At 39.1% G+C, this 19,585-nt stretch overlaps 1 protein-coding gene across 4 annotated transcripts in view; it reads left to right on the forward strand.

Annotated features, from left to right (window-relative positions):
- LOC143895423 (intraflagellar transport protein 80 homolog) overlaps window positions 1–19,585 on the forward strand; it is a 148,146-nt gene that overhangs the window by 87,985 nt on the left and 40,576 nt on the right. Inside the window, exon 6 of one of the 4 annotated variants that reach the window (XM_077402490.1) lies at window positions 13,094–13,278. The exons of the other annotated variants lie outside the window; for them this stretch is intronic. Coding sequence (XP_077258616.1) covers window positions 13,094–13,127 — 34 coding nt within the window. The 3' untranslated portion in view covers window positions 13,128–13,278. The remainder of the gene's footprint in view (window positions 1–13,093; window positions 13,279–19,585) is intronic. 4 annotated transcript variants of the gene reach the window in all.

Here is a 19,585-nt window from a genome sequence, read left to right on the forward strand (position 1 = left end):
CTATACAAGAGAGTAATCGATCTACACTTTCCTGATGTAGTCTGTCTCGCTCCTGTTGTGTCCTCATTTGCGTCGCGACCAAATCGCATAGCTGAGCAACGACTGTATCTCTGCTCGAATTTGGCTGGAGAGTTACCGGAGGATTTGTTTGTTCCTCTCGCGTGAAACCCAGAAACGGTGGTGTCGATGTGTGATCCGCCGGTGTTGAAGAACCGAAGGCTTGCTGTATTTCCACAGAAGCTAATATATTACGAATTCTTCTTTCCTCTAAATCGATAAGTAAATCCATGCACCGATTGTGATTGTCGGGCACAGTTTGAAATACTTGTCCGCGTAGTTCTTCTTGTATTTGCGGCAGTGTGAGTTTCTCTAACCGCTCGCGCGTGTACATCTTGAGTCTTCTATCGAACAGTCGAACTTGCTCGAACTCGAACGCACTGCGTCAAAGCTTGTTTAAACTTGTCCGTACCGGTCATGCGCTCGTGTACCAAGATGGCGGCTATACGAGGCGTAGAACGCGGGAACGGCGAAAATGGCGCGCACTTCTCACGCACTCGAATCGTGAAAGTTCGAGAATGAATTTTCTCGGACCGAATGTATTTGCACTTCTGACCGGCACTGCTGTCAGCGATATGTAACTTGATGTTCGAATTCCGCACAGCGTTAGCAACGGCAGGACGAGTTGTCGTACGACGCGACGATATGCTCTCGAATGTTCGAAAAATGCGCACGGCACTTGGTGACCGCGGTGTAATGTCCGCGAATAATTTCCGCTCGGCACTCAGCAACGGCGAGAAATGTTTGCGTGATTTTCCGCACAGCTCTCAGCAACGGCGAGAATGATTGAACTTCCGCACAGCTTCTGGCAACGGCGAGAATGTTCGGGATCAGTTTCCCGCACAACTCTTGCAACGGCGAGAATGATCGAAAACGATTTCTCACACAGCCCTCGGCGACGGCGAGCATGTTCGAGAATGTTCGAGAACGCCCTCCCGTACCGCGTGTATCGGCAAGAGTCGCTCGAGAAACTTCCGCACAGCTTCCGCGACGGCGAGAATTCCACTCAGCACGTGGCAACGGCGAAACTCGCTTGGCACTTATCAACGGCGAAAGGTAAATTATCGCGCACGAATGTAACGCGTTTTATTCCCGCGGAACCGTCTCGGAACCGAAGGGTGAAACCGAATGCTCAAGAACGCGACGATCGAGGAGATCTATCCCATTTCTGAACTGTAAGAGATGGCCGGCTAGGCCGCAGGTTAGGGATCTAACGGGCAGTAGCAAGACCGGTGTATAAAGATGGGGAATATGAAGGCGAAGTAAAGGGTACTCCTCGTTGCTATGACTCTCTTTATTACGCACTCGGGTACAAAAGATCTGCGGCGACCGCACGCGACTGCTTCGAGCGAACGCCGAAACACGAATGAATACAGGGTACGGACTTTTCCGTACTAGTTTGTCGTCTAGCGTTTCAACGCCATCTATTTTGGCTTACTCGTGAAAATGGAACTACGTAGCAAAATGGCGCAATCCGTCGGTAAAAATGCGCAACGTTTTAGTATTTATAGGGCCAAAGAAAGAGACAAAGAATGAGTTTCGAAGGATTACGTTAATCGGAGATGGTGAAAAACTGGCCCTTACATTTATTATTAAAATAAAAAATTAAATTATTTTAAAAAAATATAATATATAAATATAGGATATTGAAATGAGTAAAAAAGTTATTATTTACGTTTTATAAATGTTTTTATTGTTGTTATACAACTTTGCGTGTAATAAAATTATAATACAATAATATTATTGGCCTATACTACTACTACTAAACAAAATTTTTTTTTGCGTAAACGGGATTTTGTAGTAACTTATGATAATTTACTCCGCGTAAACGAGTGCATTATCATAAGTTATTATAGAAGTAACGCTCGCATAAACGTAGTACTACTTTACATCCAATGTTTACATCCAAAGCCTGTGAGGATTGCATACGAAATAATAAATAGTGTAAAGGATTCAAATCGTTTAATTATTTCATATGCAATTTTTAATTGAACAAAATGGATAATTGTTGAATAATTTAAGATCGCTGTTTCACACATTTTCTTTATAAACAAATACGAAATGTGTGAAAGTGACAGAAAAACTTAATTATAAAAAGGATGCGGTGGCCGTTGGCTAGTTGTACCTCTTCTTCGTCGGGGATGATCGTGAAGCCTAGGTTTTGCGCGAGTCGCGCGGTGTTCTCGTTTACAAATGAGATTTCGGATCCCGTATCGAGCAGTTTACCTGGATGTCGAGGTGCGGCCGCGGAAAAAATTTTACGTCGAGGACCGGGGAGCGGCCGGGGCTTCCGCGGTCCCGGCGGCGTTTCCCGGCGGGGGATAGCAGTCCTTGGTGAGTACCCCATCCTTGCCGCACTGGGAACAGAACTTTTGTGCGGGTCGACGGCAATCGAATCGTGTGTGTCTCCGTTGTTTGCACCTCCAGCAGCATTCCCGTCAGTTGTACGCGGCGGCGGCGATTGGCGTTTCGGCGGTATTGGTTTTCGCGGGGGCGCGTTTCTTTTGATTTTGCTGAAGCCTCTCGTATTCGCTGGCTCGCTGCTGGAGGTCGCGAGGGTTATTGACGTCGCCCCGCCAGATGCGGCTCTGGTAGTCGGGGTGCAAATTTTCATATAATTGCTCGACTTGCTCCTCGGAGGAGTATCCCCCCGCTCGTCGCATGAGCGTGAGTAGGTGTGTCGCGTATTTCATGTAGGCCTTCCCGTCCCTTTGCGTACGGTCGCGGATCTCGTTAACAAGCTGTAAGCGGTACCGGCGCGGTAAGAATGTTTCCTTAAAGTCCGCGATAAAGTCGTACCAATCGAACCATCCGTTGCGGTTGTTACGGTACCAGAGAAGCGCGTCTCCTCGCAGAAATTCGGGTAATCCGCGGAGCCAGTGATGTTCACGCCCGCGAGACTCCCTACGCGAACGAGGCTCTCAAGCGAGCCCCTCAATCTCGATTTAGATAGGCGCGACCACGCGGTGACGCCAATCCGCCCCCGCCTCGATCCCTCAATTCCGAACGCACGGCGATTCTTATACGCACGACATGAACGATTATTATTCACCCGACATAACAATTCTCACAAACCCGACATCAACGATTCGCACACACACGACACAATATACGCAACGCCACGCAATGGCGCGCTCGCGAGATTCTTCCTCGAGCAGGCGCGACGATATTTGCCTGCGCACGCGACGTAAAATATCCGCGAAGCTCGCGATGCACCACAAGGTGCCCGGTACGGTCCCTCCCGACACGCACACGGGACTTCCGTACACGACACGCAACAATATACCCGAATACGCTACTTTAAACACAATAGGCACCGGAGCGTATCGCCCGCGGCACGCCGCCGTCCACGATTCACAAAACACGCACAGTGATAGCCACGAATTGACTGCCGATCGTACGCGAGCTTTCGAGTAGGGCTTTCAGAAATGTTTCTGGCTACGATCTTGGCCGGCCATGGGCCTGCGATCCCGACAAACAGCCGCGATAATCTTCCCGGCACCCACGACGGCGGGAGCCGGTACCTAAATACGACACGTAATCAGGCCGATTCACACGGTAATCTATTCGATATACACGACCGAGATCGAGCCCACAATTACTTGGTAGCACCGGAGTGGAGATCTTACAAGTCTGGCTGCTCGCTGCTGCTCGGCGGCGTCGGGGTGCTCGTCCAGGGGTGGCTCTTCGTTAGCCCCAATCGACAGTGAGGAGTGGTCGGTTCGGCGGGACTACGCTGGGCACCCGCACTTGCGCCCTCAAACTCGCGATTCTTCCGCCCCGCCGATTGGTCGTGTGTGTGTCGCCCTGTTCGCGACGTTGCAGACGATTTCCGCCATTTTCCCGCGGCCCGTTTGATTTGGCTGCTGGTTGTGCGCGAGCCCCTCGCGGTTTCCCGCCCGGCTGGCCAAGCCGTGGCGGCGCCGCTCGGCCCTCGGGGCGCCGTCGGGTGAAGTGTGCGGGTCGTCCACCCGCGCTGCAGTCGCGGTAGTGCACCCGTGTTTATGCTGCGGCGGGGCCGTGTTACGCTGTGCGAGACATTCCTGGCGCTTCCCCAGCGTCAGGTCCCGGTAGCCCGCCCGTTGGTCCGACCACTCTGCCGTACGTCCTCCGAGCGCCCGTTCTGCCCTCGTCGCGACTATTGTCGTTACATTCGGTCAGCGATTCCATGCTCCAGCACCACCTGTCATCCCTACGAAACTTAGCGTAAAAAGGTTAGTTAACGCAAGTAGCCCTTTCTCGACTCGAGTCGAGGCGCCATCCCTGACCTTTCCCCCGGCCGAGCTACCGTCTGGGCGGAGGACGTGACAAATGTCACGTCACAGCGCAAAAGGCCAAAGCGAGAGGCTGACGCAACGTTTCAGCAACGTTCAAAGACGACACACGAGGTACGTCCGTAGAAGATAGACGGAGGAAACGCCAGTCGTCGACTCTAAAAAATAGAACGACAACAATGACATTAATTTGTGCCGATTCCGCTGGATTTACTTATTTTTGAATTATGATAACTAACTTACCAATATTCTCCGTTCTTTTGGAATGTGGAAGTGGAATGCGTAAAAGACCAAAGCGAGAGGCTGACGCAATGTTTCAACGTTTCAGGATGATACACGAGACACATCTATGTACACATCCATACCGCACAAGATGACCGATCGTTGATTTTGAACACTTACATTACACAAGAAAATTCGACAATAACTCGTGTCGCGATCAGTCGCGATGCTCGTGATTGCTCGCCCGTTGCTGCCCGTTACGTATGTACGTGACGACGTGACCTACGTGACTCGGCCACTCGGCTCACGTGACTGATTCAACTGACGCCATATTGAATTTTGGCTACGTAGTTCCATTTTTACGAGTGACCCATATTAGATGGCACTGAAACGCTAGACGACGAATTGTACGGGAGAGTACGGACCCTGAATAAATACGGTAACCGTCGCTACCGGTCAGTACGCCACATCCGACTCGCGTGGAGGGGGTCAGCCAATCGCCACGTAGGGCGTCGCTGGGGTTGTGTGTTAGGGCGCTGGTGTAGTATGTTAGGGGCGCTGGTGTCTTACGGCGCGAGGCGCGCATGCGCGGAGCGCCGCGGTGGCAACGCTTGTAGCGCGGGAAATTTAAACGCCGAATACTACCTTAGAGTACCTTTACAAGGTTTAAATATTTCTTTTTTGCCTATTTTTATTTTCGTAAAAAAATCAATCATCTCACGAAGAAAAGAAATGCTAGCATTGTATTTTTCTTTGTTTTTTTGTACCTAATGCTGTACAACATGATCTAGAAGTCATCATTGAGAACCACTTGGATATCTGTTCAACAAACCACGCGGTGGTACGATATTCCTGTTTATTATTTTCATTTGCTAAAAATTGTAATGAACTACTGACATGGAGTGAGAAAACATTTTTTGCTTTGTTTACACGCATCTTATTGTAAGTATTAGTACATTTAATATCATCGTAACGTAATCTAGGTGTTAGAAAAAATTCTAGGTTTTTTTGAGACTCAATTAATTCATTGAAATGTTCAACTTTAACTATATTAGATGGTAATTTGTATTTAATAACAAATTCCTCTGGCAAGACAAAAAATTTATTTGTAAGCAATGATTCTTTTAAATTTTTCAAGAGATGTGGTACATCTGCAATAAAATATAAAAACCTATAAGGATTACAAGAATGGAGGGTACAATTTATAACGTCAGAGTAACGTCCCACACTTATTCCACAAGATTTCCATACCTTATCTGGGTAAGATTTCCATACGTAAATTATCTGAAAAATTATATCTTTTACAGTTTCTTCATTAAATAAGTCCCCTGTAAAACAATATCCTACAACATGCTTCCATCGACTAGCTGTACCCGTCAGCATAAATGTTAAAGCATGCGTTGCTATACCTTCTTCATGTGGAAGCGTTATATTTCCAAGTAATGTTTTTGTTGAAGAATCATAAACATTTTGGTGTTATGCTTATTTCATCAAAAACAAGTCTACATTCTTTATCAATATCATTTTGAAAATGACTAACTTTTAATTGCAAAAAATCAAATATATCGCTTGAAATACCACTCTCAAATTTCAAATTTTCTAACTTTCGTTGTAAAATGCGCAAACTTGGAAATGGCATTTTTTGTTAAAAAAGTTCTTTGTATCCACTAGTACCACAAGTAAACCTCAATTTAAGTGCACATTGAATAGTTTTATTAAACCAATATTTTGTTCTTCGAAGTTTTGTTAATAAAGCTTTTATTTGATCCTCGTTAAATACCTCTTTTAAAGCATTTTTATACTTATTATTCGAAATTTTACTTTCGAAACTTTGTACTCTAGATCTAATGCCTTGTTTTTTTGTGCAAAAGAGTTAAATAGATTTGCATTTTTTAATTTATTTTTTTAACTTTTTATTTTCATTTCTTTTTTTTGCATCGATTTCAATTTTATCTAAAGTACTTGCTGTATTGATTATTGATGATATATTAGAGAAAGGTTCAATAGTTTCATTATTGATTATTGATGAAGTATTAGAGGGAGGATTAATAGTTTCATTTATAATTATTTAAAAAAATATAGCAGGGGAGACCGGGGTGAAGTCGGCCCTTTTTTCGGGGCCAATTTTTAACAACAAAATAAATCATTTTAGTGAAATATAATATACCATTGTAAAGAGTGAACCTTTTGCTGCAAAATTTATACAGGCATTTTTGGTTTACGTCGCTTTGTTCAACCGGTATCAAGAGACACGGTAGTGTCTCGTGCCAAGTACACGCGGAGCGAACAAGTTCTAAGTAGGCTTGATCAATAACTTGGGGTCCAATTAGGGGGAGGTTTTTCTTATAATATTCCGCTACGTGCCCTACTAGCAGAGATATTGCGACGCAAAGTCTAAATGTGTGTGAAAAATTTTTAAGATACTCCTTCCTCCTAACTAGGGACCCTCTAGTAAGGGATGAGCAAACACGCCGGATACGCCGCCATTCAAGGGTCAGAAGCAATCGCCGCGCGATGTTTCAAACTGTGTTCGCAGCAATAAGGTCTTTAAAAAACAATAACTACAAATAAAGGAATAAAGGAATAAAGAACAAAACATATATTTGTTTTAAACAGACACAATACAATACATTAATATAATATACTTCACATTAATAAAAACGAAGCAAAATAAACTGTTTGAAATAAAACAATTAATATATAAATTAATATATATTATTGCACGTTCGAATGCATAGCCATTGTTTTACTATTTCTAATATTCTTCCTCTTTGAACTCTTATTCTGGGATGCAATTCTTAATCTAAACGTAGTATATCTATTAATAATTTTCTTTTTTAAATTATGACAATCCGGAACAGAGAGAATAAGGAATCTCTTCAAATTTTAAAACAAAGAATTGTTTCACATTTAATTTTGCATGTGAAGAACAGATTGTCTTACAGTAAGCCCGAAATATTTTTTCCATAGACAGGAAATAATTACCCAAGCAGCATTTTGACGTCCGCCCGACGTTAAGATAAACACACTTAACGTTGGTATCCAACGTTTTTGCTACGTCGTTTCAACCCTCTTTTGCACTAATTTGGGGAATCAAATTTAGGTTGTACCAACGTTGGAATCCGACTTATATAAGTTAAATTGAGGTTACATTTTTTCCACCAGTTTTAACGTTGGTATGTAAACTTTGATTTTGTACACTCTGCTAGACCTGAGGTTATTTTTTCACAACGTACATTTTAGGTGTAGTTTTCGTGCTTCCATTCAAACTATATGACGGCATTGGTGTAATAAATGTATCATAATACGTACTTATCAATTTAGTACAAATAAAATGGCTTTATAGGAAAAATATAGTTTGCGCAGTCTTTGATATTATTGTAATTTTGCCATAAATACACGAACCCAGCACTGAAATTGTATAACAAAACCCACTTTATTGATAAATGTGGAAATGATAGGTCAAAATTAGACGAATCCTTTCTAAAATATTCCAATTTACTAAATATTCTAATAAATAACTAAAATTTTCCAAAATGTAGATTTTAATTTTTTTTCATCAAAATTACTTTTAAGATAAATATGTTGTCAAAACTTTAACAACAGATATTATATAAATGCTTTAAATTGTTAATAAAGTGCGTTAAAAAATTTAAATCTAAATATACTGGAAAATGGCGGATTATTTGCCTTCCTCTTTGAGGAATGAAAATGGCGAAGTCAGCGTTCCACACTATATCAAACTTTACGTAGTAAAAGGTGCAATAAATTCTACTAAAATTTGTCTTTTCGTATAAAATAATTAACTTTTTCCGACTTTTCCAAACTAAGTAGTATACCACTGTAGGCAAAATTGTACCTATATTGACTAAAAGTCTTAACAAGGTCGCCAAACTGACTTAACATATCGATAAAGTATTAATTAGTTGAAAATTCTATACTAGATTTGTGAATGAGTCGTATATCTTAACCAAATCCGACCTATGCAATACCATCTATATGGTGATCTAGAGCATGGTTATGGCAGCCGTGCAGCCGAGCGAACGCGCTCTCGAGCTGTGAACCGCGCGGCGCGCGCGCGTTATTTCCCGACGACGCGACGATAACCGCGTGAGATGAGATGGACCGGTTCGGCCGTGGATCGTCAACATTCGTCGCATAGTCCTCGTAGCTCACGCACGACGCCGCGAATTGCCGTCGACGATGCCCGCTTGACGCAGCAGTAATCTGCTCTACATTTTTTTTGGCAGAATTTGTTACCATTTCTCGCGATTTCTTAACGTCAGTCAGAAATGACCACAGGCGACGTTTCACAACGTTAGCGTTTTACAACGTTTGATAACAAAACGTTGGTTTACGTTGGGAATTACGTATTGAAGTCGCTCGAAAAGTGTAGTGCAGAGTATAACGTCAGGCGAACGTTAAATATCTTAACGTCGGGTAATAGGACTTAAACTGTTTCGAATTTGACGTTGGGAAAGTGATAAAAAAAGCACGTCGTAATTTTAACGTTTAGACAACGTCCAAAAAACGTTAGTAATTATAAGTTACATTTTATAACTTTCTTGAACCGCTTACAACGTTGTGATTAGTAGAAAAGTAGTCCTTAGTCGGAAAGTTAACCGAAAAATGCTGCTTGGGTAAATGTTGTATTATCAACAAAAATAAAGTATCTTTTTTACTTTTCTTTTTTATACGAATTAGCTTTGAATAATGAAATATTTTTGGCGTTTTAGAACCTGTATATTTTAGACAATCATAACACGTTTTTTAGTTTTTACTAATATTACCTACTATATATATATCCAGCTATATAATGTAATCCATTTAACTCAATATTGTTTAGCTCAATGTTTTTGTGCGGTATACAGGGTGTTCAATATAAAAGTAACCACCCGAATAGGGGGGGTAGATTGGGTCAAACTGAAAAAAAAGTCTCGTACCATTTTGCAAAATTCGCAATAATTAACGAGTTATTAAATAAAACGTCTGAGCGAATGAGCGCACAAGGAGCGATAGAGGTTGGCCTCGGCGGCTGGCTGGGCTGACACGATGCCCGGCGCGCGGCGAGCGGTGGGTGTCGAGAGACGAGCGGCGAGCGGGGCGCGGCGCGGCGCGGCGAATGTCGAGCGACAGATGTTATACACTGCGGCGAAAAAGTATTAGAGCCAGCCCATACTAAACTTACGATAATTCCTTTGCGTAAACGGGATTTTGTGGTAACTTACAATAATTTACTCCGCGTAAACGAGTGAATTATCGTAAGTTACTACAGAAGTAACGCGCTCGCGTAAACGTAGTAACAGTAGGTAGCACACGTATTGCATAGGCATTGCCGTAGCGTCTTACGCCTTAGATAATATTAATTAGTTTAGCTTGAATTATGTGTAATAGAAACATTTAATTTTAGTAAATTTAATTATTTTGCATGTCAAAGTTTACGAGGTTTACCACAAGCTTTACTTTAACTTTTGTTTATGTTAGAATAACTTTAATGGTGCGTGTCCACCATTCATATTCCTAAATAGTACCTAAATAGACATATTCCTAAATAGACATATTCCTAAAGAGTACCTAATAACGGATAATGAATCGCAGCTCTCGGCGAGCGAATTTTTCAAGACCTACTCGCAAATCGACACGACGTTATTTTACTCTCGAAGATCAGCTCGCCAAGCTCGAACGCTGTTCGTATTTTGAGAGCTACATGATGACACAAAGGAACTTATTGAATAATGCGGAAATCATGAACCATTGTAGAATACTATTGTGACAGAAATAAAATTTTTTTTAATTTTTATGTTTTGCAAATAAAGTGCGAAAAATCCATAATTTAAAAAATTAGATAAGAATATTTTTAATACATTCTCTTATTACTTAATCAATAATTAGTTACACTTTAGTTTTACACACTTTGCACGTTTTAGTTACAGCGTTGAAATTAAATACATTTTTACATCGCGAATTAAGTACATTAAAAAAAAAAAAATTATTTAATATTTACATGTAAAAATCTAACATCAAGGTATTTCGCAAACTAAAAACTAAATAATAATATCGCACTATGTATTTCACATCACAATTTGTAAGTCTGTAAAAACTTTTAATTGTTGGGAATCTTCAATCTTAAGCTCTCTAATTTAGAGCAGATCCGACACCTGCGATCAATCCATTGCTTGACCCAGAAGGTTTTTTTGTTGTTATTTAACACCCTTTTTCTTTTTAAAATAATGCTAGTCACTATAGTAGCCGCAAGTCTCTTCGTTTACGAGACATTATGTTATTCTGACACTGCCATTTGAGAGTAATATTTCTGACATTGTATTCTCGCAAGCATCTCGCGGGAATCCGGAGAGTATTCTTTCGGAGAGTTCTCTCAAAACCGTATCCACTTACGTATTTTTTTAGTTGATGTCTGAGAGTGGTGACATCATAATGTCGCGTAAACGAAAAAACTTGCGGCTGCTATAGTGGCTATCATTATTTTAAAAAGGAAAAGGATGTTAAATAGCAACAAAAAGACCTTCTGGGTCAAACAATGGATTGATTGCAGGTGCCGGATCTGCTCTAAATTAGAGAGCTTAAAATTGAAAACTCCCAACAATTAAAAGTTTCTACAGACTTACAAGTTGTGAAGTGGAATACATAGTGCAATATTATTATTTAGTTTTTAGTTTGCGAAATACCTTGATATTAGATTTTTATATGTAAATATTTATTTTCCTTTTTTTTTAAATGTATTTAATTCGCGATGTAAAAATGTATTTAATTTCAACACTGTAACTAAAACGTGCAAACTATGTAAAACTAAAGTGTAACTAATTATTGACCAAGTAATTAGAAAATGTATAAAAAATATTCTTATCTAATTCTTTAAATTATGAATTTTTTTTGCACTTTATTCGCAGAATATAAAAATTTTAAATTTTTTTTTCTGTCACAGTAGTTATAAAGTAACGTTTTCCACAATAGTTCATGATTTCTGCATTGTTCAATAAATTCCTTTGTGTCATCAAAGGAACAAACTTTTGCCATCTTGATTTTTACTCTCAACATGTAGCTTTCAAAATACGAACAGCGTTTGAGCTTGGCGAGCTGATCTCCGAGAGTAAAATAACGTCGTGTCGATTTGCAAATAGGTCTTGACAAGTTCGCTCGCCGAGAGCTGCGATTCATTCTCCGTTAGGTACTCTCCAGGAATATGTCTATTTGCGAGAATCAATCTCGAGAGCTACTCTTGAGAGTTTTACTCGCAGGTGCACGCACCATAAGATGTTCTATTTGTTAAAAAATAATTGTATTAAAAGAACTCAAAATAATATTTAATTTCTACATAACATACGCATAAAATGTTAAGTTATCAGTTATCACGTTGACATAAATGTAACATATGAAAATTTTAAGAAAATAATAACATAGTTGTTGTATGTGTATTTTACATTTAAGTAATAATTAAATTTTGGTAACACAAAAAAATTATTTTTTTGCTGCGTACGTGCCGCGTAACGCAACATTCTCGTACGTAATTTCTGTACGTAAGGCGTAAGATACTACGGCAATGTACGTGCGCTGGCTCTTAGCCTCTTGCCTTTTCGATGGCAGGAAAATGATACGCTACCATTTCCACACCACCTTGCGGTAGATAGCTTGGTGCGTTTTTTTTATAGTGGTTTCCCCGGTAGGCCTAATCCACTCTCATTATTTGATGCAAAAATTGTTCGAAATGCCGTCCTCTCTCTCGTATGCAGAGTTCGGCCCTTCGTACAATATTGCGCGTCGCACGGTGCACCATGTCCGGCGTAATAGTATCGAAGGCCGCAACAATAGCTTCACGTACCTCGTTTTCTCCACCATTACGCCGCTGCTTGATTAGATTTTTTATATAACCCCATACAAAAAAGTCTAATACATTTAAATCTGGCGACCGTGCCGGCCAGGCGATTGGGCCACCACGACCCATCCACCTATTCGGAAAACGCGCGTCTAATATTTCGCGCACTTGACGACTAAAATGAGCCGGAGCTCCGTCGTGCTGAAAAATTAGCTGCGCCCGTACGCAAAGGGGCACATCCGTTAGAAGAACTGGCAATTCATTCTCAATAAAATTGGCATAAATATTGCCAGTTAAACGCGGTAGGAGGAAATATGGACCGATCTGGAAATAATGAATAAAAATGTTTCTTCACTTAAACAACAAGAGAAAATTGCTTCCTTTCTACTTTTACTTACCACTTGATTCCCGATTACTCCCGCCCATACGTTTATGGACCAGCGATATTGAAAATTGCCCTCACGGACGACGTGCGGGTTTTCATCAGACCAATAAACGAAATTCCGGGAATTGAATACGCCGTTTGGTATAAACGTCGCTTCGTCGGCCCACAGAATGTTATCCGGGAAAGATAAATTCCGTCGGCATTGCGCAAGGAACCCTACGTATGTTTTTTTCCACAGTTTCTAATTATTGTACACTCAAATTACCGCGAATATAAAAAATTGATAATGACAATACCTTCACAAAAGTATATCCGTGGTTCTAGATCTCGCGCTAAAAGCTGTTGCACCCGCTGGTAGTGGTACGGATGCAACCCATTCTCTCGTAAAATGCGATGCACCTCGTACCGAAAGAGATGATACTCGCATGCTGCACGACGCACGCTGTTGTTCGGATGTTCATAAAATGCGTCGAGTATTCTCTCTTCGTCTCGAACACGATGACGCACCGGTATGTCTCTTCTATTATGCACAAGACAACCTGTCTCACGCAATTTTTGCACAACACGATAAATAGTACGACGTGTTGGATGCACACGCCCGGGAAATCGTTCTGCATACATCCGAGTTGCGGCACACGCATTTTTCTGCGCTAGTTAGCAAGCAACTATCACATTTTTATATTCTTGAGAAGAAAATTTTATTGTCGCTATCAAATACCGCGCGAACACTTATCGACTGATCCCGAGATTCCCGAGTATGTTTTTCTTTTGTCTACAGTCGCCGAAAGTCAATTGTTTCTGGCTAGAATCGCCTACACAACAACTTCTTGTGCAGTCGCGTAAACCTTCGCATATAATAGACAGCGACAATGCGATTTACTTCGGAGAAATATACGGATATGGTAGTGGCCTACGGGCTAGCATGTGAAAATACGCGTGCCGCGGCTCGGATTCAGAAAACTTCATTTGTAAAAAAAAACCACTTTTAATATTTTTAAAGGCATGTAAAGTATTGCCAAAAAACCATAATTTTCTATTTTTATCGCAAGGATGTACATGACTCCACTCACAGTGGAGTATCTATTCACTAAAATATTAAATGAATTTCACATACTTTGATTCGATGCGCCCATATCGGATGTTACAGAATGGACTCGTAAACCTATCTCTTCGCACTATTTAATAATTTCTATGATAATTGGTTTATATGTTCTTCCGCATGTTTTCTTATTTGTAAAATAGTATGCGACTATCTGCTTCCATCGGCTTGCTAAACTTGCTATTAAAAAAACTAATACTTGATCAGCTTCGCCACTATGATCAGGTAAACTTACTTGACCTAGCATTTCCTTTGTAGAGTTATCATATATATTTCCAGGCGTAATACTCATCTCATCTAATACTAGCATACAGTCTTTGTCTATTTCTTCAAATCGTGAAACTTTAATGCGTAAAAAATCAAAAATTTCATCTGTTAAACCGCTTCTAAATTTTAAATTTTCCAATCTGTTGGTTAACGTTCGAAGAGAAGGTAATGGATATCCCTGCTTTAACAGTTCTAAATAACCCGAAGTACCACATGCAAATTTTAATTTATACAATTTTAATAAAATTGCGTTACACCATTTGGCTACTTTCTTATTTTTATTTGTTAAAAACTTTACTTGGTCATCATCAAAAAATTTAGACGTAACTTCTGCAGGAGAATTCGTTTTACGTACTTCTTTTTCAAGGCGCCGTAGTTTTAACTGTAATTCTTTTCTATATGTATTGTTTGTTGTCTTCATTTTTTTATGATTCGATTTTTCTTCCTCAATTGTCTTTCCAATTGTTGATTTTTTTCTAAACTTTTCTTTAATTCATCTATTATTGTTATATCTGAATTGAGAGAGAGATTGTCACAATCAGGTGAATCAGGTACCAAATCGTCATTTTTCTTCATTCTTTTAGGAGGTATTATATCTGTAATTTCTACATCGTCTTCCGGTGGCTTTTCTGAATTAACAATGTTTTTTTTTTTTTTTTTAAATGCTGACAAAGTGCATTTTTGGCATTTGTATATAGTACCTACAAAATAATAAAAAGCATACACTACTCCTGACATAAGTTAATGCATAGTTGCATTGCACCCTATTTGTAAAGTAGACGTTCTCTCCTTTTGAGCTAACATTGGGAAATATTGGCCAAGCATTTCCAATATAACCAATTAATATTCAGCGAACATGCTACCAATATATTGTGTACTACTAAAAATCCTATCTTTACAATTAGCAAAGCAGACAAGATATAATCAGTCAAGTCTATAAGTAGTCAAGATATAATCTACTATAATTGTTTAACAAATAATGCAACATTAACAACTCACCATCATGTAATATTTCCATACGCGATTCCTTTATTGGTACAGCATTTGGTTTTAATTTTTGTTTCTTTCCAAATATTTTTTCATCTTCCCACATGTCATCACTAAAATGTTCCTTGAAAAAAAAAATACATTAGTATAATACATATTAAAATAAATAAATAACCAATTAGGGTTCACAAAGACAAATAAAAAATAGCTTTAAAATTATAATACTTAAAACTTACATCGCATAATGCAAGATATTTTTGTTGAGGACAGCCAACATTATCTATCCACTTTTTTCTTCGGGAAGGAGATTGTGGAAAATTAAACATTTTATGACCATTTCGGGTACTATTACGGCAATTACGAGCAGTGCACGTTCGCATTGCAATTGTGTTCTTGACTCTGTCACTGTCCCTTGTCTCCTTCGGTGTTGCATTGCAATTGTGGATACTCTAAAATATAAAATAAAGGCCGATCGCTGCTGAATGCGACTGTCAACTGTCAAAGCTGCAGCCGGTATTCATAGTCAGATCCAAAAGCTTAGCGCGCCCGTTTTGAAACACGGAAGTGACCCTCGAATGGCGGCGACCAATCCGCATCCAGTTGACCTGTTTGCTCATCCCTTACTAGAGGGTCCCTACTCCTAACGCCGCGACGTCTTAAATGACATATATATAATCAGAAATGTCACTTTCACTTTTTCGACGCTGGCGGCGCAGGTATTGCCAGTTTCGATATCGCGCGCGTATTTCGAAATTAGGTCGATAGACGGTCAGGAGGAAGATTTCTATTTAGGTGAATTAGGTATATATATATATTGAGTCAATTGCTTCATGTTTATCTGGAGAGATTTCGTATCCTTACATCGTATTACCACCGCTGCCGGAAAAGAAGGTTCTCTACGCTTGGCAGAAAATGCCGCTAAGGAATTTTTAAGTCGATTCTTATGAATCAAGCTTAAATTCGATGTCTAGGTTGCCGATGACGAGGTCCAGATAGTGCGCTTCATAGTTTTCGGTGTCCAGGTGTAATAATACATTGAATTCGATGTCTACGTGTCCCAAGTTGCCGATGACGAGGTTCACATAGTGCGCTCCGTAGTTTTTGGTGTCTACGTGTATTAATACCTTGAATTTGATGTCCACGTGTCCCAGGTTGCCGATGACGGGATCCAGATAGTGCGTTTCATAGTTTCCGGTGTCCAGGTGTAATCGTACGTTGAATTCAATGTCTACGTGTCCCAGGTTGCCGATGACGAGGTTCACATAGTGTGCTTTGTAGTTTTTGGTGTCTAGATGTAGTAATAACTTTAAATTTGAATGTAGGACACGTAGATTTCGAATTCGAGGTATAGTAAAGTTATTACTACATCTAGACACTAAAAATTACGAAGCGCACTATGCGAACTTCGTCATCGGCAACCTGGGACACGTAGACATTAGATTCAAGGTATTATTACGTTTAGACACCAAAAACTACGGAGCGCGCTATCTGGACTTCGTCATCAGCAACCTGGGACACCTAGACATCAATTTCAAGGTATTAATACACGTAGACACCGAAAACTACGGAGCGCACTATGTGGACCTCGTCATCGGCAACGTGGGACACTTAAACATCGAGTTCAACGTATTATTACACCTGGACACACTGAAAACTATGAAGCGCACTATCTGGAACCCGTCATCGGCAACCTGGAACATGTGGACATTGAATTCAAGGTATTAATACACCTGGACACCGAAAACTATGGAACGCACTATGTGGATCTCGTTATCGGCAACCTGGGACACCTAGACATCGAATTCAAGCTTGATTTATAAGAATCGACTTAAAAATTCCTTAGCGGCAGAATTAAAATTATGTCATGACATAATAAAAATTCGCTGAATTAAAATTATGTCTAGACATAATAAAAATTGGACGATTAATAGTAACCTTTCGAAAGTAAAGGTTTTAAGCTTGAAATTTAAATTTTATTCATTTTTAACAAAGTTACAGCTGCTCGAATTTTGCCTATTTTTAAAGATAAATTTAGTGTTTCTTCAATTTATGTGAAAAATGTATAATTTACTTTTACTTAAATATTATTAATTTTTATGTATTTGTTGTTATTGCTAATTTTGTAAATAATTAAAAAATAAAAAATAAAAATGTTTTGCAGAACCTTGCTTAACACTACAAAATAAGTGATATCAGTACAAAATTACCTTTTTCAAAAAAGGTAAAAAAAAGTGCCAAGTACACGCAATGTATTTTGTAAATTCAAAAATCTAACCTAAGTGGTAGCTTTATATTTTTTTCACAAAATTATATTATCTAACTTAACTCAAGTGTCATGTATTTCAAAAAATAGATGTAAAATCTTTAATTTCTTCTTCACAAAATTATATTACCTAACTTAACTCAAGTGACATGTATTTCAAAAAAAAAATGTGAAATCTATTTTCTTCTTCACAAAATTATATTACTTAACTTAACTCAAGTGACATGTATTTCAAAAAAAGATGTAAAATTTTTAAATTAAATTGCGCCAATTTTGTAAAGAGAATATGTATATTGCTTTGAAAAATAATTGTTATAATAAATTTTTCTTGTAAAAAAACTTGGCGCTGCTTTTTTATTCGTCGCATTCTTTCCTAAATTATGTTTATTGTTTTTTATTCATTCAAAAATCTTAGTACTAATGTTTAAATTTTAATGTTAATTTTAATGTTTAAATTTCAAAGTCTAGCAACGCCAAGTTTTTTTACAAGAAAAATTTATTTATTTTGTTTTAATTAAATATTTTTATTTTGTACTGTTACTTCTTTAATTTTTTGTAATTAAAATGATTCTTTGTAATATTAAAAATTTGTTAAAGGGAATTAAGAAGCTATTATCACTTGGGTTTAGAATAGAAAGACCCTTGAATAGGAATACGAAGATACCACTTGGGTTTTATTTCTTTAAAGTAGTTGCATAACAATTATTTTTCAAAGCAATATACATATTTTCTTTATAATTGGCGCAATTTAATTTAAAGATTTCACATCTTTTTTTTTAAATACATGTCACTTGAGTTAAGTTAGATAATATAATTTTGTGAAAAAGATATAAAACTACCACTTAGGTTAGATTTTTAAATTTACAAAATACATTGCGTGTACTTGACACTTTTTTTACCTTTTTTGAAAAAGGTAGAGTAAAAACGACAAAGGTGCAGAAATCGAAAATTTCAAGGCGGAGTCGTTACACCCCTGGGGCAGAGTCGTGTCTTCATTCTCGGACTGGACTTTAAATAAAAATACATAGTTTCGATTATAAAAAATAATAGAATACACTTTATTCAATGTTTTTTAGTAAAAAAAATAATAATTTCATAAAAAAAATCAATTCTTTTTCGCTCTCAGTATCATTGAAACAGTTAAAACATTTAAAAACAGTGTCTGACGACCGCACGCCCTCGTTGTGTGCCTTAAACCTGCACGAAATGTACTGTTTTTCGTCGGCTCTGTTTTCTATCATGTCCAAGCATACGCAGCACATAATATTTAATTTTCTTCACTTCGTTTTTCGCTCACTGCTTGTCGAAGCTGCGATTCTGACTCCGTTTTTCGCCCACTGCACGTCGCCACTGCGGTTCTGATTGCGTGGCATTTTTTTGGGGACAGCTTCTCTTTCTCGGCGTAGTGATAATGGTCGATTTTGTCGTTTTCTTCCTTATAGCAGATTTCTCATTTTTCTTCCGCTTCGACTCCGCCTGCTCAGTCGCCAATTTCTTCATTTGAGGCGAGTTAGTAAGGACGGCGGTCGTTCTTCGTTTTCGTCCTTTACGAGTTGTCTGCCTCGGAGCGGCTTTAGGAAATGCTCGAATACTTTCAAGCATCGTGCTCAAGTTCCGTATATCATCACGACGGGACATAGAAGAATCCGTGAAATCGAATTCATTTTTATCCTGTTCAGCTGCATTAGGTTCGGCTGATGTATCCAGATCGGCTGCGTCAGGTTCGGCTGAATGTATCCGGATCGGCTGCGTCAGGTTCGACTGATGTACCCGGATCGGCTGCGTTAAGATTGGCTTCTTCGGGACCAGCGGAGGTACACTGGGCAACAAAATTATCGCAACAAAAATTTACGTCAAAAATTTGCCCAACTTCAAATAAGCATAACTCTGCGAAAAATTGTCATATCTGAAAGATTTGTACTTTAAGGAACCATTGTTAGATTTTGAATTTAGCCTCCCCTCTCTCCCGCCGTTCTTTCAAAAATAACGACATGTTACGTCTCCAAAAAATTGCATACTTTGACACATGCTACGGAGTAGAATGCATTTTTTCGTAATTATTATAGCAACCATCGTAAAATATGGACTTTTCCCTGCAAATTAAAAAAACAAATTAAGTCTACAATTTTTTTCGCCGAGTTCCCTTACAGAAAAAAGAACTAAAAGTACACAGTAATAAATTACTGTAAATACTGGCAAT

Source organism: Temnothorax americanus, unplaced genomic scaffold (assembly GCF_048541705.1).
Source record: "Temnothorax americanus isolate GAGA-0224 unplaced genomic scaffold, ASM4854170v1 Scaffold159, whole genome shotgun sequence".
Classification (NCBI taxonomy): domain Eukaryota; kingdom Metazoa; phylum Arthropoda; class Insecta; order Hymenoptera; family Formicidae; genus Temnothorax; species Temnothorax americanus.